At 37.7% G+C, this 18,481-nt stretch overlaps 1 protein-coding gene across 4 annotated transcripts in view; it reads right to left on the reverse strand.

Moving 5' to 3' along the window:
* LOC126828356 (uncharacterized) overlaps positions 1–18,481 on the reverse strand; it is a 204,133-nt gene that overhangs the window by 43,578 nt on the left and 142,074 nt on the right. For 3 of the 4 annotated variants that reach the window (XM_050558093.1, XM_050558092.1, XM_050558094.2), the window contains exon 8: positions 4,443–8,502. The exons of the other annotated variant lie outside the window; for it this stretch is intronic. In XM_050558093.1, the coding sequence (XP_050414050.1) occupies positions 8,250–8,502 (253 nt within the window). In that variant the 3' untranslated portion in view covers positions 4,443–8,249. Of the gene's footprint in view, positions 1–4,442; positions 8,503–18,481 lie in introns of those variants that run through there. 4 annotated transcript variants of the gene reach the window in all.

Raw genomic sequence — 18,481 nt, forward strand, 5'->3', positions numbered from 1 at the left:
AGTTAATCCTAACAGTGAAGGCAATATGCAGTAAAGCAAATTTTAATTGATTTGAGGAAATGTACAAAGTTAAAAGCAATACAAATATTAAAATTAAAGGATAGTTCAGAGACAATGTAAACTACATTTTAATGATGTGATCATACGCTCTTGGAATGTAAATTCCTGGGTCCCTGTTTAGTTTTGGTTCATGCCTGCGTATATTAATAGCTTCATGGGTTCTTCGGTTTCGTTTGTTGTGGCAATTAACAGCTACCTTTTTGACGTTTGTCCAGTTCACTCGGTGGCGCAGGTTTTCAATAAGGTGTTCGGCAATGGCAGATTGGTTGGTGGGTGTTTTCGACATGTGTTCTTTAATTCTGATGTCTAAGGGCCTCTTCGATTCTCCAATGTATGATTCCCCACAGCTGCAGATGACTTGGTAAACACACCCTTTTGGGGAGATGGGTTTGGTGGGGGTTATCTTACCATTTGCTTTTATTAATTCCTTGGTTGTCTTGCCTTTCAGATATGTGGTTTCTATCTGCGCTTCTTGTTTTAATAATCTTCTAATTTGGTGGGAGATGTTTCCGTGGAAGGGTATAAACACTCGTATAGGGGCTTTATCAGGTTTTAGTTTATCTGGTTTTGGTAGGTCGGATAGTGTGGAATTAATAATCTTTTTGACCATCTGTATCGGATACCCATTGTGTTTGGTGAAAACGTCTGTAAGGTGTTGTACTTCGTGGGGGAGTGTTTCAGGGTCACAAATTTTCACGAAATTCGAACTCAGTCGTCCTTACCCAGTTAACATTGATGGTTAGATTTACGTAAAGTTTACGTCATTATGGTTAGATTTTGGTTAGCGTCCAATAATGGTAAAATTCTTTGGTTAAATTTACGTTACTTTTACGTCATAATGGTTATGGTTACTTTTACGTCAGAAAATGACGTAAATGTAACGTAAACATTATGACGGATTACTAACCAATTTTTTTCCCTTTGAATACTTCTTGATTAAATAACATTACAAGTGTGTGCACATTCTAACAATTGATATATAGTCGGAATTCAGACATAATAATTATATATGTATTATTGGTTATAATTCTAACGTTAATCTAACGTAAATTTTACATCAGGTTTCTAACCGTTAGTTTATGGTTAGTTTTCTGACGTAAATCTAACGTTAGTTTTCTGACGTAAATCTAACGTTAGTTTTCTGACGTAAATCTAACGTTAGTTTTCTAACGTTAATATAATGTTAGTTTTCTAACGTAAATGTAATGTTAGTTTTATGTCATAATTTTAACCGTTAATTTAACGTTAGTTTTCTAACGTAAATCTAATGTTAATTTTATAACATAAATCTAACTTTAGTTTTCTAACATAAATCTAACTTTAGTTTTCTAACATAAATCTAACGTTAGTTTTCTAACATAAACCTGATATTAGTTGTAAAACGTAAAACAAATGTCAGTTTAATGTCATGATACTAACAATTAAGGGCCTGACAAGACAGCTGTCTAGTCATTAAAATGGGACAAAAATGGGTAAGACCCTGGCTCGCTAGCCTGGAGGTCAGGTGTTCGATCCCTGCATTGGCCGAGAAAGTTCATCTAGATTTCCGGCGTGGTTTCCGCTTGTCAGCGATGCAGGACGGAGAGCCTGACAAGGACAGCTGTCTAGTTGTTCAGATGGGATAAAAAACCGAGGTCCCGTGTACACATTGGCATGCATGTAAAAGATCCCTTGACAGTTGGAATTCGATATAAGAGTAGGCCGTAGTGCCACTGTCGGGGCAAAATGTCGCTCATAACACACTGTATGGTGTATGGCCATCTTCATTAGCCCAGTTCGGAGCAGAACAGTTGGACTATAAACCCCATTTCATTTCATTACATTTTGTATCCATTTCTAAGTGCCCAAGAATAGAGACCTAGCTCCTTTAATAGTTGCGGTCTGTTGGTGACACACAAAGAGAAAACGAATGAATGAATGATCTACTCTCATTGCAAATTCCAAATGTCAAGGGTTCTTTTACGTGCACAACCATGTGATGGACTAGACACTGTTTTTTTGAGGTCCTCTGTCCTACACCACTACTAACAAAGGGAACTTTCTCGAATAACATGGGGATCACGTTGGCTAAGTGGGTAAGACGCTGACTCGCTAGCCTGGAGGTCGGGTGTTCGATCCCTGCATTGGCTGAGAAAGTTCATCCAGATTTTCCTGCATGTTTTCCCCTTGTCAGTGATACAGGACGGAGGGCCTGACAAGAACAGCTGTCTAGTCAGGGATAAAAAACTGAGGTCACGTGTACACACAGGAGTGCACATGAAAGATCCCTTGGTAGTTAGAACTTGATATAAGAGTAGGCCATAGCGTTAAAAAGATGAGCAAAATGATGGTAAACTGACTGACCATTTTTACGTAAATGTAACGTAAAATTAACATCATATTGTTATGTGGGTAGGGTGTAACGGTGATATAATAATACGTTTTTTTAAATCAGATAAAAATTATGACTTCTATAGGACCCACAATCTAAAATCGCGATTTTTCGTACAATCAGGGGCCATAATTCAGGAAGTTACAGTCCGATATGCGCAAATATCGAGATCATTGGGTTATAAACTTATATTTCAAGTTTCAACAAAAACTGATAAAAATTGTGACATCTATAGGGTCCACAAGCTAAAAAGGTGATTTTTCGTACAAACAGGGGCCATAATCCATGAAGTTTCAATCCGATACATGCCAATATCGAAAGGAACCGAGATCTTTTGGAGATAAACCTATATTTCAAGTTTCGTCAAAATCGGATAAGAATTGTGACCTGTAGAGTGTCCACAAAAAAATTGTGGACGGACAGGGGCGAAAAAAATATACGTCCACATGAAAATGTGGGCGTATAAAAAAGTGAATGGATTCGGGGGCTAGCCGTAAGCGTCCACTACGCTGTACAGTCCCGGGTCTGTAGTGACACAGACTTCACTCAAATTTGAAAACAATAAGGAATGCAACCCAAAGAAACCATTGTATAATGCCAGCATGACTCATGATCTGCTATATGCCACAAGAAATATGAATGCAAGCATATGTAGTAAAATTCAACTATACAAGTAATCACATCGGTGAAATGTACAAAATAGTCTAAATATAAATCATTCATGAAACGTTTCAGTATTCAATGGAATCGAGGTATATTGAATACATGATATAGGGTACATCACAAAAGCAAAACTGAATACAAAGAAGCGAATAGGAAATGTAGACTGTCCTGAAAGACAGCCGTCTGCTGACTGAGTGATAACGACGTCATAACTTAGAAGGTGATAAAAAATCACAATAAAAAGGGCGATAATCCAGATAAAATAACGTTAAAAGCTTAATAAACTATAAGTTTTAGCGACCAATCAGAATTATTAAGTTATGTAATTGTACAATTTATAATATTAAATTAATATCCCACACAAGAAATGCAAAACAGGTATGCTAAAGAAATCGTACTATGTAAGTGTATTTATAAAGGCATAACAATAAGGGGGATAACTCAGACAGGGTTAGGTAACTACAGAAAATCAAGATAAAATTTGACTGGGATCATTATCCAATATGTAGTCGGTTATATACTTATAAGAAATGTCAAACTTGGTATGTTGAAGAAATGGAAGTTTTGAAATTTCTTTTAAAATGCGCAATTGTGTGCCGCCTTTGGCAATGCATTTAAAGTAAGGATTTTATTCGAAAAAGAAATAGTTCTATATTGTTACATTTTTTCAAAAATCGTAATGCCTGTGAATAGAAAACACTATATAGCGTGGTATCTGGTATGTTACTAAAGATTGACAGGTATTTTACTACTTCAAAACCAAATTTGTCTGTTTTGTCAAAAATACTGACATTAAATTTATTATTAATTATATTGATGTCCAGGTCAAGAACAGATGCATTTACAGTGCCGGTATTTTCTTTATTTAATATTGGTTCAGGAGGATATATTTCACTTTTATATTTGTTGAAATTTCTGTTACCATTGATAGGTGTTATGTCATCAATGTATCGGAAGGTATCATTTAGACTTTTAGCTACTTTGTAATCTGTTTTTCTTTTATGGTCTTGAAAATCAAATTTATATTTATATAAATGTGCATTGGCCATAAATGGGACAGGGTCAGTTCCCATTGGTAAACCAATAGTTTGCTGTATTATCTGATCCCCAACCTCAAATATAGCATTGTCAATAAGGAAATGTATGATGTTTTGAAATTTTTCTTTATCAAAATCTACAGTGTTGGCATTGCGACGTTTTATAGTCCATTTAGCATCTTCTGCAAAAATGGCCATCAAGTTTCTGCCTTTCCCTAAAGCTCCATTAAAGGCTTTATCTACAAACCAATCCAAATTATCTTTAAGATCTGCATGTTGAAGAATAGTATACAAAGTAGAAAAATCGAACGTTTCTATTGTTTTTGCATTAACTTTTTTATTGATTTTTTCTAAAGTGTCTACTATAGGTTTATTTTTATCAATTATGAAACCAGCGGCTGCCAGGCAGAATACGCCCACATTTTCGAGAGATGGATAGAGAATAAGCTAAAAAGAAAGTGAATTTTCCTACAATCAAGGGCCATAATTCAGGAAATTACAATTCGATCGTCGGCCTTATGGTGTAACGGTGATATAATTATACGGTTTTTTAAATCGGATAAAAATTATGACCTCTATAGGGTCCACAAGCTAAAAACACGATTTTTCGCACAATCAGGGGCCATAATTCAGGAAGTTATAGTCCGATATGCGCGAATGTCGAGACGAACTGAGATCTTTGTGTTATAAACTTACATTTCAAGTTTCAACAAAATCGGATAAAAATTGTGACCTCTATAGGGTCCACAACCTTGATATACCATATTTTTACGCTATTTGAGAACGAAGGGCGGCCATTTTGTCTGTCAATTTTGGGCCGATTTTCACGAAATTCGAACTCAGCCATCTTTAGGGTGTAACGGTGATATAATAATCTGGTTTTTTAAATCGGATAAAAATTATGACCTCTATAGGGTCCACTAGCTAAAAACGCGATTTTTCGTACAATCAGGGGCCATAATTCAGGAAGTTATAGTCCGATGTGCGCGAATGTCGAGACGAACTGAGATCTTTGTGTTATAAACTTACATTTCAAGTTTCAACAAAATCGGATAAAAATTGTGACCTCTATAGGGTCCACAACCTTGATATACCATATTTTTACGCTATTTGAGAACGAAGGGCGGCCATTTTGTCTGTCAATCTTGGGCCGATTTTCACGAAATTCGAACTCAGCCATCTTTAGGGTGTAACGGTGATATAATAATCTGTTTTTTTAAATCGGATAAAAATTATGACCTCTATAGGGTCCACTAGCTAAAAACGCGATTTTTCGAACAATCAGGGGCCATAATTCAGGAAGTTACGGTCCGATATGCGCGAATATTGAAAGGAACCGATATCTTTGGATTATCAACTTAGATTTCAAGTTTCAACAAAATCAGATAAAAATTGTGACCTCTATAGTGTCCACAAGCTAAAAACGTGATTTTTCGTACAAACAGGGGCCATAATCCATGAAGTTTCGATCCAATACATGCCAATATCGAAAGGAAGCGAGATCTTTTGGAGATAAACCTATATTTCAAGTTTCGTCAAAATCGGATAAGAATTGTGACCTGTAGAGTGTCCACAGACAAATTGTGGACGGACGGACAGGGGCGACGACAATATACGTTCACATGAAAATGTGGGCGTATAAAAACTATTAATTCCATTATAGCTACGAAGTGTTCTGCACCAAATAGCGATGCAAATAATCATTAAACTGCCAACATTTGCCAAAACATTATATTGATATGTAAGGTTTCATTTACATACACACAATTACGCCGTATTTCGTTTAGTAATAAAGCACTTCACCGTTTTAAAAACGTAAACATTTTTTTTTTCTGTTAGTGTTAATTTAAAATAAAACTTTTTAAATATTTAATTTAAACATACATTATGCAAGAGCTAAATCTGTCTATTGCAGGTCTTTCTTTAGGCCTGAAATGTTATCTAAATTATTAATTAGACATTAATTAACTTATCCAGACCATAATCAACTCTAGATGGCATCGCTAGCCTGCAATCTTAAGTAGATTGTGATCCGATTTACTGCATAACTTTCCTTCTCGATTAAACGATTTAATGGATAATCGAGACTATGCTGTTTAACATACTGACTTTAGTAATGATGACCGAGGCTAGGCAGAAATTTCATTCGCTTAGTTCTCGTTTCATAGTGGATCAATTTGAATGAAATTTTCAGCAAATTGCCTTTACGTTATCTAGTTTTTAATTATTATAGTGAAAACTGCCAACTCGTTATCGAATCTCCCATAATGTATCTTTAAACAACTACAGAATAAAATTAATTCATATCAGAATAACAATGAAAGGTAAACAAAGATGCAGTATGTAGGCTACTTTTTTTACTTATACTATCACAATTATGGATAAATCAGGTGGTATATCATAATATTATAGACATTGACCTTTACAATAACCGTCACTTCTTTTAATATCAACATTTTTCATATGGAGCGTCCTAAAAATTGATGAAAACACAACAGCCAAAATCTAAGCCATCAAGGCTTCTTTTGTGTTGTTTACCCTGTAGCTGCACAGTGGTGAATGATACAGTTTCTTGATATTTTTCCAAATTCCAAAGTCATTATTTTGGAATTGGATTTTCATCCATTTTTTATTGTTCAGTATCATCTCAAGCAGTGATGGGATTTTGCCCGTATATTCCGGACTTGTCCGAATCTTTTTTCCAAACGCCCAAAATTGTCCGACCGGGAATATGCCCAATCGGACATCAAGACATGGTGAATAATATTCAAAATTCCGAAATTAATATAGTTTACTGAGTGTATAACTACCACTCAACCCGATTATCGGCGATAATACGCTGGGTTTATTAGGTAATTAAGTGATCAACGTATTTATCGTGTTATACCGTCTATAGTATAAACTTACCTTGATTTAACTACTTAATCTGCCTTGATTGACTGACTTTGTCGGACAATTCATCAATCTAATCTTAAACAGAAGTCATTGCTTTCCTTTTGTCGGACTATTCATCAATTCAATAAGAATGATTATAATTTTAATCCACCTCATTTGTCGGGCATCTTAATCGCATTGATGTGAGCCGACATCATCTATAATAAACTAATCATAGATGTCACATATCGTAAGAGTAAATAACACCCTAAATCAATGGACAGTCATTTTGTCTACGATATCTTTTACGTCTTTTAAGAATCCATATAGAAATTCTCATCCACGGTGGCACTTTCCCTTGATCTCGAGCGCGGCACGAATATTGCTTAACATATTATTAGGCAGTGCTTACTCTGAAGCCGTGTGATGAGTTACGTAGGCTATTAGTCTCTATTATCCAGAAAAATATTCTACGAATATGTTGAAGACTAGGAGTTTCTGGGTGACCGTGACTAGTACGCACCCAGCAAAATAACAAAAAGGGGAGGGGCTACCAATAGCTATATGAGCAGAAATTCTAACGTATTTGTAGGCGTCAATCATTCTGCTGTGTTGCCTATGATGCCTGTCACTCGGTCGTGACTATGAAAGAGTGTTATTCGCTGAAGTTAGCTATGCCTGTTTACAAGTGATTTAACTATTTCGGAAGTTCTGCATTCATTTGCTGCCGTATAAACGAAGACACGTAATTCTAAAGGAATATTATGGTTGTGAATTTGATGCCGAAGCAGGATCGGCAAGCTTTCATTCAACATATCATGAAAATGCTTAATCTTGTAGGACATTTACTGACATAAATTTGAATGCCGTACGGGAATTAAGTGTGAAAAATAGCGAGGTCACCAATTTTTATTACGTACGGGATTTGAATATTTTGTTGACATGTGGTTTTTAATTGTGGTATGAATTGAATACTGTACGGGAATTAAATATGAAAAATAGCGAGGTTCACCTATTTTTATTACGTACGGGATTTGAATATTTTGACATGTGACTTTTAATTGTGGTACGAATTCGCCTGCTTAAATAACGATAAGAGTTATGCCCCTTTATTTTCGGCAAAATGTCCGACAAGTAAAATTTTGAAATCCCATCACTGATCTCAAGCATATTTAGATACCAAAAAATAGGCACTAAAGCTGTTGTGAATGCCTTTTTGTGGACCGCCAATGATACACAACACATTAATCATTATTTTTTCTAACATTAATTTTTGACTTCATGGGAGCTTTTAATTTCACATGGGAGAACTTCTGCCATTTTTTGCCTCTTCTGCCATCCAACATAGGATCTGGGCCTTTCAGGCCTTCTATTTGGTAATGTTGTACTAGGTCTGCTACAGATGTAGACATAAAACCACCATTAAAGATATAATAATGCACATATCCATCGACAGGTCTATTATGGATAGCATAATGCCTTAGATCACGTAAATGGCTGAAAAATAAAAAAGATAGATTCACAAGCTATGGTACATATGCCTACAGCAGCTATTAATCCGATTCGGTTTGTTACATAATTCCCATCCGTCGGCTTTTCGGGTAGAAATCGTGGAATAAGGTTTATTTTGAAGGTTTTGATGTTTTATGACAGGTCTTCATAGTATGGGAAGCCATTATTTGAGGGTAACCATTTTGCGATGATTTTCAAATTTTTTTTTTTTTTTTTTACCTTATTTATAATGTTATCGACATATCAACTGTGATTTGGCAATGTATTAATATTGGCAGGGGTCGTGACTATATTTTAGAATTTTTCCCATCACTTCATGAAGATATTTCTAAGATGGCGACCATTTTTGGCGGGAAAATCTGACGATATGCCGATTTTCATTAATTTGTAGTGTTTAGTGTCAATATATATGTTTTCCATTTCTGCCAATTAGAACTGTGTGAAATGATCACATGTTTACCTATTTTGCATATTTCCAAAAGGGCAGCCCTTTTTTTGCGGGGAAAATGGGACGATGTGCTGATATGGATTAAGTGGTCGTCTTTGGTATCAATATACATGTTTCCAGGGGCACAGATTCCATTTCTGCCAGTTACAACAGTGTAAAATGATCACATGTTCACCTGTTTTGCATATTTCCAAGATGGCAGCCATTTTTGGCAGGAAAATGGGACAATGTGCTGACATTGATTAAATAGTCTTCTTTGGTGTCAATATATATGTTTTCGGAGCGCAGATTCCATTTCTGCCATTTACAGCTGTGTAATATGATCACACGTTCACATATTTAGTATATTTCTAATATGGCTGCCATATGTGGCGGTACAGTGGGACGATGTGCTGATTTTGATTAAGTAGTCTTGTTTTGTCTCAGTATATATTTTCGGGGGTCAAATTCGATTTATGCCATCAGGAAGGTATGATCCGATATGCACAAATAACGAAAAGAACCAAGATCTTTGGGTTATAAACATGCATTTCAAGTTTCATCAAAATCAGATGAAAATTGTGACCTCTAGAGTGTCCACAAGCTAAAAACGTGATATTTTGTACAATCAGGGGCCATAACCCATGAAGTTTCTATCCAATACATGTCAATATCGAAAGGAACCAAGATCTTTTCGAGATAAACCTATTTTAAGTTTCACAATAAAGTGGGGGACCCCTCGGGACTACATCTTATCGTTAATGCCATCCAGTGCGAATGTTCTTAAAGTGTGAATCCATTTGAATTCATTGGCTTTCCTTACGGCATCGTTTTTGCCATTATCTGGGTCAGTCTTAAAAAGCTCTATTATTTTAATCATGACATTCCTACTCGTATGTTTATCTAAGTTGATGTGTAAAGCGACCGGCTTTGGCCTGCTGTGTCTAATATCTGCATAGTGTTCCTATATCCGTTTAGAAAAGGTACGTTTGCTTTCTCCTACGTATTGTTTTTTGCAGAGAGAGCATGTTAATAGGTAGACTATATTTCTACTTAAACAATTATAGCCCGTGCGGCAGGAATATTTCTTACCAGTTTTACCACTAAAGAAGTAGTTATATTGGTCTAATTTGTGGCAGATATCACAATCCTTCTTGATACATTTTTCGAATAGATTTTGAACCGTGGCTCCGCTAATTTGCGGGTCCCGTGGTGGATAGATTAGTCTTGCTTTCATTAGCGTATCTTTCAAATTAGGATTCCTCCTAAATGCCGTGATTGGTCTAATGTTTGAGATGGAACGGCTCAAGTCCGATCCCGTGAATAAGTGCCATTTTTCTTTTATGAGCATGCTAATTTGAACAGCAGTTGGATTATAATCCGTGATAAAAACGAGAGGCTTTCGTTTTTTCAGAATTGTAGCCGTAGTCGGGCTTAACAGGTCTTTTCTGGCTAAAGATTTTGCCCTGTTCATATTTTCCGACACTACTTTGCGTGGGTAGCCGGTCGTTTTACACTTCAACTTAGATAAACATACGAGTAGGAATGTCATGATTAAAATAATAGAGCTTTTTAAGACTGACCCAGATAATGGCAAAAACGATACCGTAAGGAAAGCCAATGAATTCAAATGGATTCACACTTTAAGAACATTCGCACCGGATGGCATTAACGATAAGATGGAGTCCCGAGGGGTCCCCCACTTTATTGTTTACTCTTTTTCCCCACTGACCCCTTTGCACTACAATCTTTAAATTCCGTTAGCTATTTCTCTCGTGTGCACCTTTACTTTTGGAACTCGTATTATCGACTCCGCTCAAAACACCTGGCACACTGCCAGCACTAGGCCTTAGAGATATCCCGTGACGTCACAATAGGGACGTTCACTACTATTCCTACTTTTGAAAATGAAGCACATCTGTGGAATTTGCAGGGAGATTTTCACGCGCTCATACAACTTGAAGCGGCACTACCGTAGCTTTCACACCCAGCTTAAGTTCTGGTGTAAATCGTGCAACCGAAATTACAAAAGGTTGGACGATCTTACCCGTCACCAGAAAACTAAATACCAAGTCGATATCTTGGAAACCGCTGTGAAACAAAGCATCGGTCATCTTTCCCCTCAATGTGAGGAAAGTTGTTCAAGTAATAGCATCAAAACCAGGGATGCTACTATTAGGGACAATGTCTCCGAAACAACGGAGGTAAAATATGACAGATCGCCTTGTCCTATACCATTCCCAACCATGAGTAACTGGGAGGCCTTTTGTGAAGGAGTCGATCCTTGTCTCGAACTAGAGGCCTGGCAAGTTTTTCGCACATTGAATCGCGATGATTTGGCAGAATCAGACATCAGCAATGAAGACTGTTTTTTTTTACAACGTTTCAACAGAGAAACGCAAAAACAACTTCGTGAGCTCCTTGTTGAATTCAAAAAAGATTTTCCTAGAGCCACTTTTCAAAGTATGCGAAATAGTAGCGTAATACTCAGCTTAACTCAAGGCAGAATATGAAAAACAGGGACGAGTTCCCATTTAATCTAGCCGTTGTACCCCCACATCGATAACTAATAAAAAATTAGTGCATACAAGCCCTTAACCTAATATTGTTATTTTTAATCCCTCTCTAGTTTAGAAAAGTTTAAACTTAAAGTTCAAAAGGGTTAGGAGCCTTGAGTCAATGCTAATTAGCATAATCATGACGGCAAATTTCTTAGCCGAATATCTTTGCACACTTTTCTGAATAATCGACTCCGGTGCCAAAGATTGACTCCGGTCCATCTGTGACGTCACATGTGCTCCGGTGCCCACCGAGACTATATATAGAGGGCCACCGCACATCCTCATTTAAGCCTGAAGAGTTCAAATCCTCATTTAAGCCTGAAGAGTTCAAATAAGAACAAAACTAGTAGCTGAGAGAAATCTGGAAGGGCTGTTCGCCTACTCACAGATTTTTTATTTTAAGTTTCGTCAAAATCGGATAAGAAATGTGACCTGTAGAGTGTCCACAAACAAATTGTGGATGGACAGACATCCTGACGGATGGACGGACTGAGGAGATGACAATATACGTCCACATGAAAATGTAGGCATATAAAAACAAGGACTGCAAATGAAATAGTAATACTTGCTATAAAAACCTTCATGGCATAAATTATATTATCAACTGACCCCAAGCTGCATGTGCAAAAACAAACTATATCACCACTTAAACAACGATGTGAATCGTCATCTATTGAAAGAACTGATGGAAGTGATGTAAAACTAGCCGGCCACGTCGTTGTGTAAGTGGTGACATGCTTTATGTTTTCCACATGCTCGTTCCACATTCAACTTGGAAGTCAGTTTATAACAATCTATCTTATGAGGGCTTCTTAGCAGATATTTTATTTACAGCCACATTATCACTACCTTCATCAACCAGGCTGGAACGAAGCTCCTAGCCACATGCTTGCTACGCTGTTACGTTTTTGTATAAATAGGGAAAGTACTGAGACTCGTCTGTTAGCTCCAGTCTAGCATCCAAAGAGGAAATATCAAGAAACTTGTAGGCATGTCAGGGGTGTGGTAAGAACGTATCCCGGTCTGACGGCTAACCACAAGAGCATGGGGGCAACACAGTGCGCATAGCCAGAGCTTAGCCATAAGCGTAGTAAGATCTTGAGCAGGAGCATGAAGGGGGCATGTCAATTTCTTGCCATGCTTATTGGCACAAGTCCCACACTGCCGTTACGCTATCTTTGCCTTCACGCCAGGAGACCGAGTGAATAGGCCTTTCTTTCCCAGGATAATTGATATCAGCTCAATGGTGATCATCTCAGATCAGTAATTTTCATCGTTGGATAATATACCAAACCAGCTTTCAGAAATGGGCTACAAGCTAATAGCCTATGTAGCAGAATTGGATTCAGAAATCTGTAAATAACAACGACAAGTATATGATAATGTGTTTAGAAAACGTTCCGCCGATTTGGAAATATGCTAAATTGGTGAATATACAATCATTTTAAGCAGTAGTATATTAGTATATTGCAGAAATCGAATCTGCTCCACGGAAAACATATATATTACCCCAAAGATGAATACTTAATCAAAATCAGCACATCGTCCGATTTCCTCGTCACATGTGGCAGCAATATCGGAAATACGCTAAATTTTACAAGGTTATAGATGTCAAAAATGGAATCTGCATCCCTGTAAACGCCAAAAATGGCCGCCACCTTGGAAATACGCTAAATATGTGAACATGTGATCCTTTTACAAGGTAGTAAATGACAGAAATGGAATTTACGACCCCGTAAACATATATATTGACACCAAACACTACTACTTAAACAAAATCTGCACATCGTCCCATTTTCAAGCCAAAAATGGCTGCCATCTTCGCAATATGCTAGTTATCTGAACATGTGATCATTTTACAAGGTCGGAAATGTCAGAAATGGAATCTGCGACCACAAACACATATATACTATTCAAAAAAAGTAGGGGATATTTGATTTTGGGGGCATAATACTAAAATATGCAAATGACTACGAAAAAAGTCACTATAGAACCTAACAGAAGAAACATTTCCAGTTACATGTGATGCCCAAACGCACCAATAGCTACCGCATGGAATGCAGGTGATGCTTGGGATCATCATGGGGGTCCAACCCAAGATTTGCACGACTCTGACTTTGAATGTTACAGTCATTGTGGCATTGAATTCCAGGGTGGAAACATCAGTTTAATTGTTTTAGTGACCAGAAAACAAATTTTGATGTGCGTCGGCTTACCCAAAATGAAAGGTTACGTGCCCTTGGCATGCTACAGATCGGCACAACACAGGCGGTTGTGGCGCGGACGATGAATGTTTCTCAGTCTGTCATAAGCAGGCTATGGTCCAGATACCGTGATACACAATCTGTACAGGACAGACCACGCTCAGGTCGACCAAGGGCGACAACTCAAGCCCAGGATCGATTTATCCGTACCTTGGCCTTGAGAAATCGTGTCATCACAGCAAATCAGATCAGCGCTCGTCTTCAAACAGACACTGGTGTGAGAGTGAGTGGCCAGACGATTCGGAATCGACTGCATAGGGGTCACCTTCGCGCCCGACGTCCTCGCGTGATCCCTTGTTTGAGAGATCATCACATTCAGGCAAGACGTCGTTGGTGTAGGGATCGTCAACACTGGGATAATCGACGCTGGAGCAATGTGATGTTTTCAGATGAGTCAAGGTTCACTGTTGATTTTTTGGACAGACGTAGGAGGGTGTGGCGTCGTCGAAACGAGCGCTTCCAAGACGTTAACATCATCAGACATGATCGATTTGGGGGTGGTTCTGTTATGGTGTGGGGAGGCATCACTGTTGCTGGAAGAACGGCTTTACATGTTGTTGCAGGGCGTGTTACAGGCCAGTACTACCGGGACAACATCTTGGCAGTCCATGTTGTGCCGTTCGCACGACGTCATGGCCGCCGTTTCATCTTCCAGGATGACAACGCAAGATGTCACAGGGCCAGGATCGTTACAGGTTACCTCCAACAACAGAACATCACCACATTACCTTGGCCAGCACTGAGTCCCGACCTCTCCCCCATCGAGCATGTCTGGGACATGCTTGGACAGAGGTTACGTCAACGTCAACAACGTCCTGCCAATGTCCAAGAACTTGCTGCTGCGTTGCAACAGGAATGGGACAATCTGGACCAAAATGACCTTAGACGTCTCATTAGGAGTATGCCACGTCGGATCAATGCTTGTTTGGCAAACAGAGGAGGATTTACCCGTTACTGACTTGGTTGTGATGCTGTGGTAACTTTGCTGTTTGACCCCGGGTATCATTTTACCCTTATAATGGTCAGTCTGTGCCTTACTTAGTCTAACGATCATTTGGAATAAATCGATGAATGTGAACTTCATTTCATTTTGTCATTTGTTTCTTCGTCAGTTTCATTAGGTGACTTTAATAACACTTAAAAATCAAATATCCCCTACTTTTTTTGAATAGTATATATTAACACCAAATACTACTAATTAAACCAAATCTTCATATCGTCCCATTTTCCCACCAACAATGGCTGTATCTTGGAAATATCTTCATGAAGTGATGGGAAAAAAATTTGAAATATGGTCAATACTAATACAGTGACAAATCACAGTTGATATGTCGATAACATTATAAATAAGGTGAAAATAAAAAAAAAAATAACTTAAGTGGCATTTAGTAATTGAACAGTAACACACTAACACTATTTATGGAATAACAATTACTGGTTTATTAACATGCAACGTTTCGACGATGATACTCTCGTCTTTATCAATATATGTTTTTGCTTGATAAAGACGAGAGTATCATCGTCGAAACGTTGCATGTTAATAAACCAGTAATTGTTATTCCTTAAATGGTGTTAGTGTGTAATAAAAAAATAAGTTGAAACATTATTGCAACATGGCTACCCTCAGATAATGGCCTCCATTACTATGAAGACCTACTCAGAAAAAATGTCAACACTGTTTTTTTTGTCATTAAACATTGAAACCTTCAAAATAAAGCTTATTCCACGATTTCTACCCGAAAAGCCGACAGATTTACATTAAAGATTGGACTCTATGTCTTCTGAGCAGTTCATAAAAAAAATTGCATTGTGATTCTTTTGATGGCAATCAGAGCATTTACAAAATATAAACCTAACTTGCCAAGATTTTTTTCAAATGATATGTAAAGGCAGGGATGACAAATATACTCTTCAAAAAAAGTAGGGGATATTGAAATGCAAATTACCTATGCAGGTTGTGATATGATAAATAGTCATGGACACTTGACATGCTTTGAGAGTATGTTCACAGATGAAGAACTCATCGCCCCAACAGAACCACTGAGCTGCACATGCGACACGCAATAGCGCCATACACATGGGAGGGGTTCATTGTCAAATTTGACACCTCAAGGAAGGGTTGATGAAAACTGCCGCGTGCTGGTTTATCTATCCATGTTTGCTTTCCTATCGGGTCTTGCATAAGATTTACTATTTAGCGTATCTTTGCTTTAGTGTTTTACGTTTAATTTGATCAGGAGACGTGTACGTCGATGTCAACCAATAACACTGCAAGAATTGGCCGTGGCACTGCAAGAGGGGTGGGTCAGATTGACCCAAATCGTGATTGGACAGTTGATTAGGAGCATACCATGACGAATTGCTGAATGTCTGATAGTCTGGAGGCAAGGCGCGGGGGATCCATCAAATGGGCACAAAATCAGACCCAACTTTTCTAGAGTAAAATTTTGCGTAGAATACGATGCCGAGTGGTAATCAGTCTGCCGTTGGGGCATTTTCGAGATATTCAGGATCAAAGGTCAAATGGGTTCATTTTCAATGACAGTGAATGTGCAGTAATTCTTATATCATGAAAATAAGCTGAAAATGATCAATAGTAATCACACTTTCAATAAAAATGTAAACTTGGTAAATCCACCTTTGTTCTGTGTGACCCCAGAGGTGACCTTTTGACCTTTGATGGACCCCCCACCCCCAACCCGCGCGCTGAGCCTCCGGTCTATGAGGATTGGTGGAGCAATTACTCATTATTAAGACCAAAATCAAAAACGTCCATTTTCACTTGACGGTGTATTTCTTTGCGAGTGAAATGGGGCCGTCAGATAAGCCGCCCATATGAACTGTTTATGTTCATGTGGGCAATTGGCCTGTTATTAACATACACTAGTTACCTCTAATAAAAACAGCAGTGCATTTCTGCAGTTTTGTATGGTTTCAGAATATCCCCTACTTTTTTTGAAGAGTATATTATTATTTTGTAGAATCGTACAATCAGGGGCAATAATCCAGGAAATAGCGAAAGGGAAACAAGATCTTTGAGACAAACAAATATTTTAAATTTCATCAAAATCTTATAACAATTGTGACTTCTAGAGGGTCCACAACCTTGGTATGACATACTTTTACACTATTTTTGCGTACAAGGAGCCAAAATTTTGTCCGGCAGTTTTGGTCCGATTTTCACGAAATTCGAACTTAACTAACATTAGGGTATAACGGTGATTTATATTCTAACGTTTTTTTTAAAGCGGATCATAATTGTGACCTCTACAGGGACCACAAGCTAAAAACAGGAAGTTATGATCTGATATGCGCGAATATCGAAAGGAACCAAGATCTTTGGGTTATAAACATTTATTTCAAGTTTCATCAAAATCGGATACAACCTTTATAACATATTTTTACACTATTTGCATTCAAGGTACGGCCATTTTGTTTGGCAGTTTTGGTCTAATTTTCACGAAATTCAAACCCAACCAACATTACGGTAATCGGATAATAATTGTGACCGCTAGAGGGACCACAAGCTAAAAACGTGATTTTTCGTAAAATCAGGGGCCATAATTCTGGAAGTTTCGATTCAATATGCGTGAATATCGAAAGGTACCAAGATCTTTGGGTTATAAACATGCATTTCCAGTTTAATCAAAATCAGATGAAATTTGTGACATCTAGGGGCCATGAAGTTATGGTCCGATACATGCCAATATCAAAAGGAACCAAGATCTTTGGGAGATAGACCTATATTTCAAGTTTCGTCAAAATCGGATAAAATTTTGGACAGACGGACAGAGGCGACGACATAATAAGTCCACATGAAAATGTGGGCATATAAAACGGATTTTTATTGTGTTAACATGCTTGAAATCTGTCAAAAATTGCATTGACAGGGTTTTTGGAAAAGGTTTAGAAACTTGGGGACAAAAGGTCGCAGAAAGCTGAATATTGATAGCTTATGTGCCATCATTAACCCAACCCTTAAATCTGCGCCTGGGTGTAGAGAACCCAAAAACATTGGGAAGAGACAGAAAAGATAATAAAATGACAATGTTTAACCATATTTAATCGTGAAATTTTATTACTGCAGTATTTTTCAAATACACATTCCAGTTTGATGTATAATTTTATGTTTCTTTCTTGTTATTATGTTGCATCTGCAAAACTAGTCAAAATACCATCAAACGCGAGTTTTATTTTTATTCAGTGTGGGCGCTAGATTTTTGCCACATCGCCAATGGCGATTTTCCATCATCTGTGGCGATAAATATTGTTAAAAAGTAGCCACTTTGAGGAAAAGGCCAATGTGATCCTGTTGGTTCCTTGTTTGTCCTTGTTTAAACTACTAAAATAATGTTATACGAAATGTTACACAATTGAGATTATTTAGGAAAATGTCAATTAACACCTTTCATACATGAAATCTAATAAAACATCCTTATCAGATAATGACCCACAGATGGTCAACATTGGCACTGGCTTGGCCCATTTTACATAATGTCCTTTGTCTGGTAAAGAAATCTGTACTGAAAGCTTACTCTAGTATTATGCAATAGCCAGATGTGTAACCTTGTGAGATCCTTCGTCTAGACGGGGTATTATAAGCAAGGAACCCAAAGCAGATCGGCAGACTAGGCGAGGGTGTCTAGAAGTGAACTTGGGACCAGGCAGGTCTCGAGTTAAGACTGGACAGCGGCATGTAACTTAGTCGGGAG

This window comes from Patella vulgata, chromosome 7, assembly GCF_932274485.2.
Source record: "Patella vulgata chromosome 7, xgPatVulg1.2, whole genome shotgun sequence".
NCBI lineage: Eukaryota > Metazoa > Mollusca > Gastropoda > Patellidae > Patella > Patella vulgata.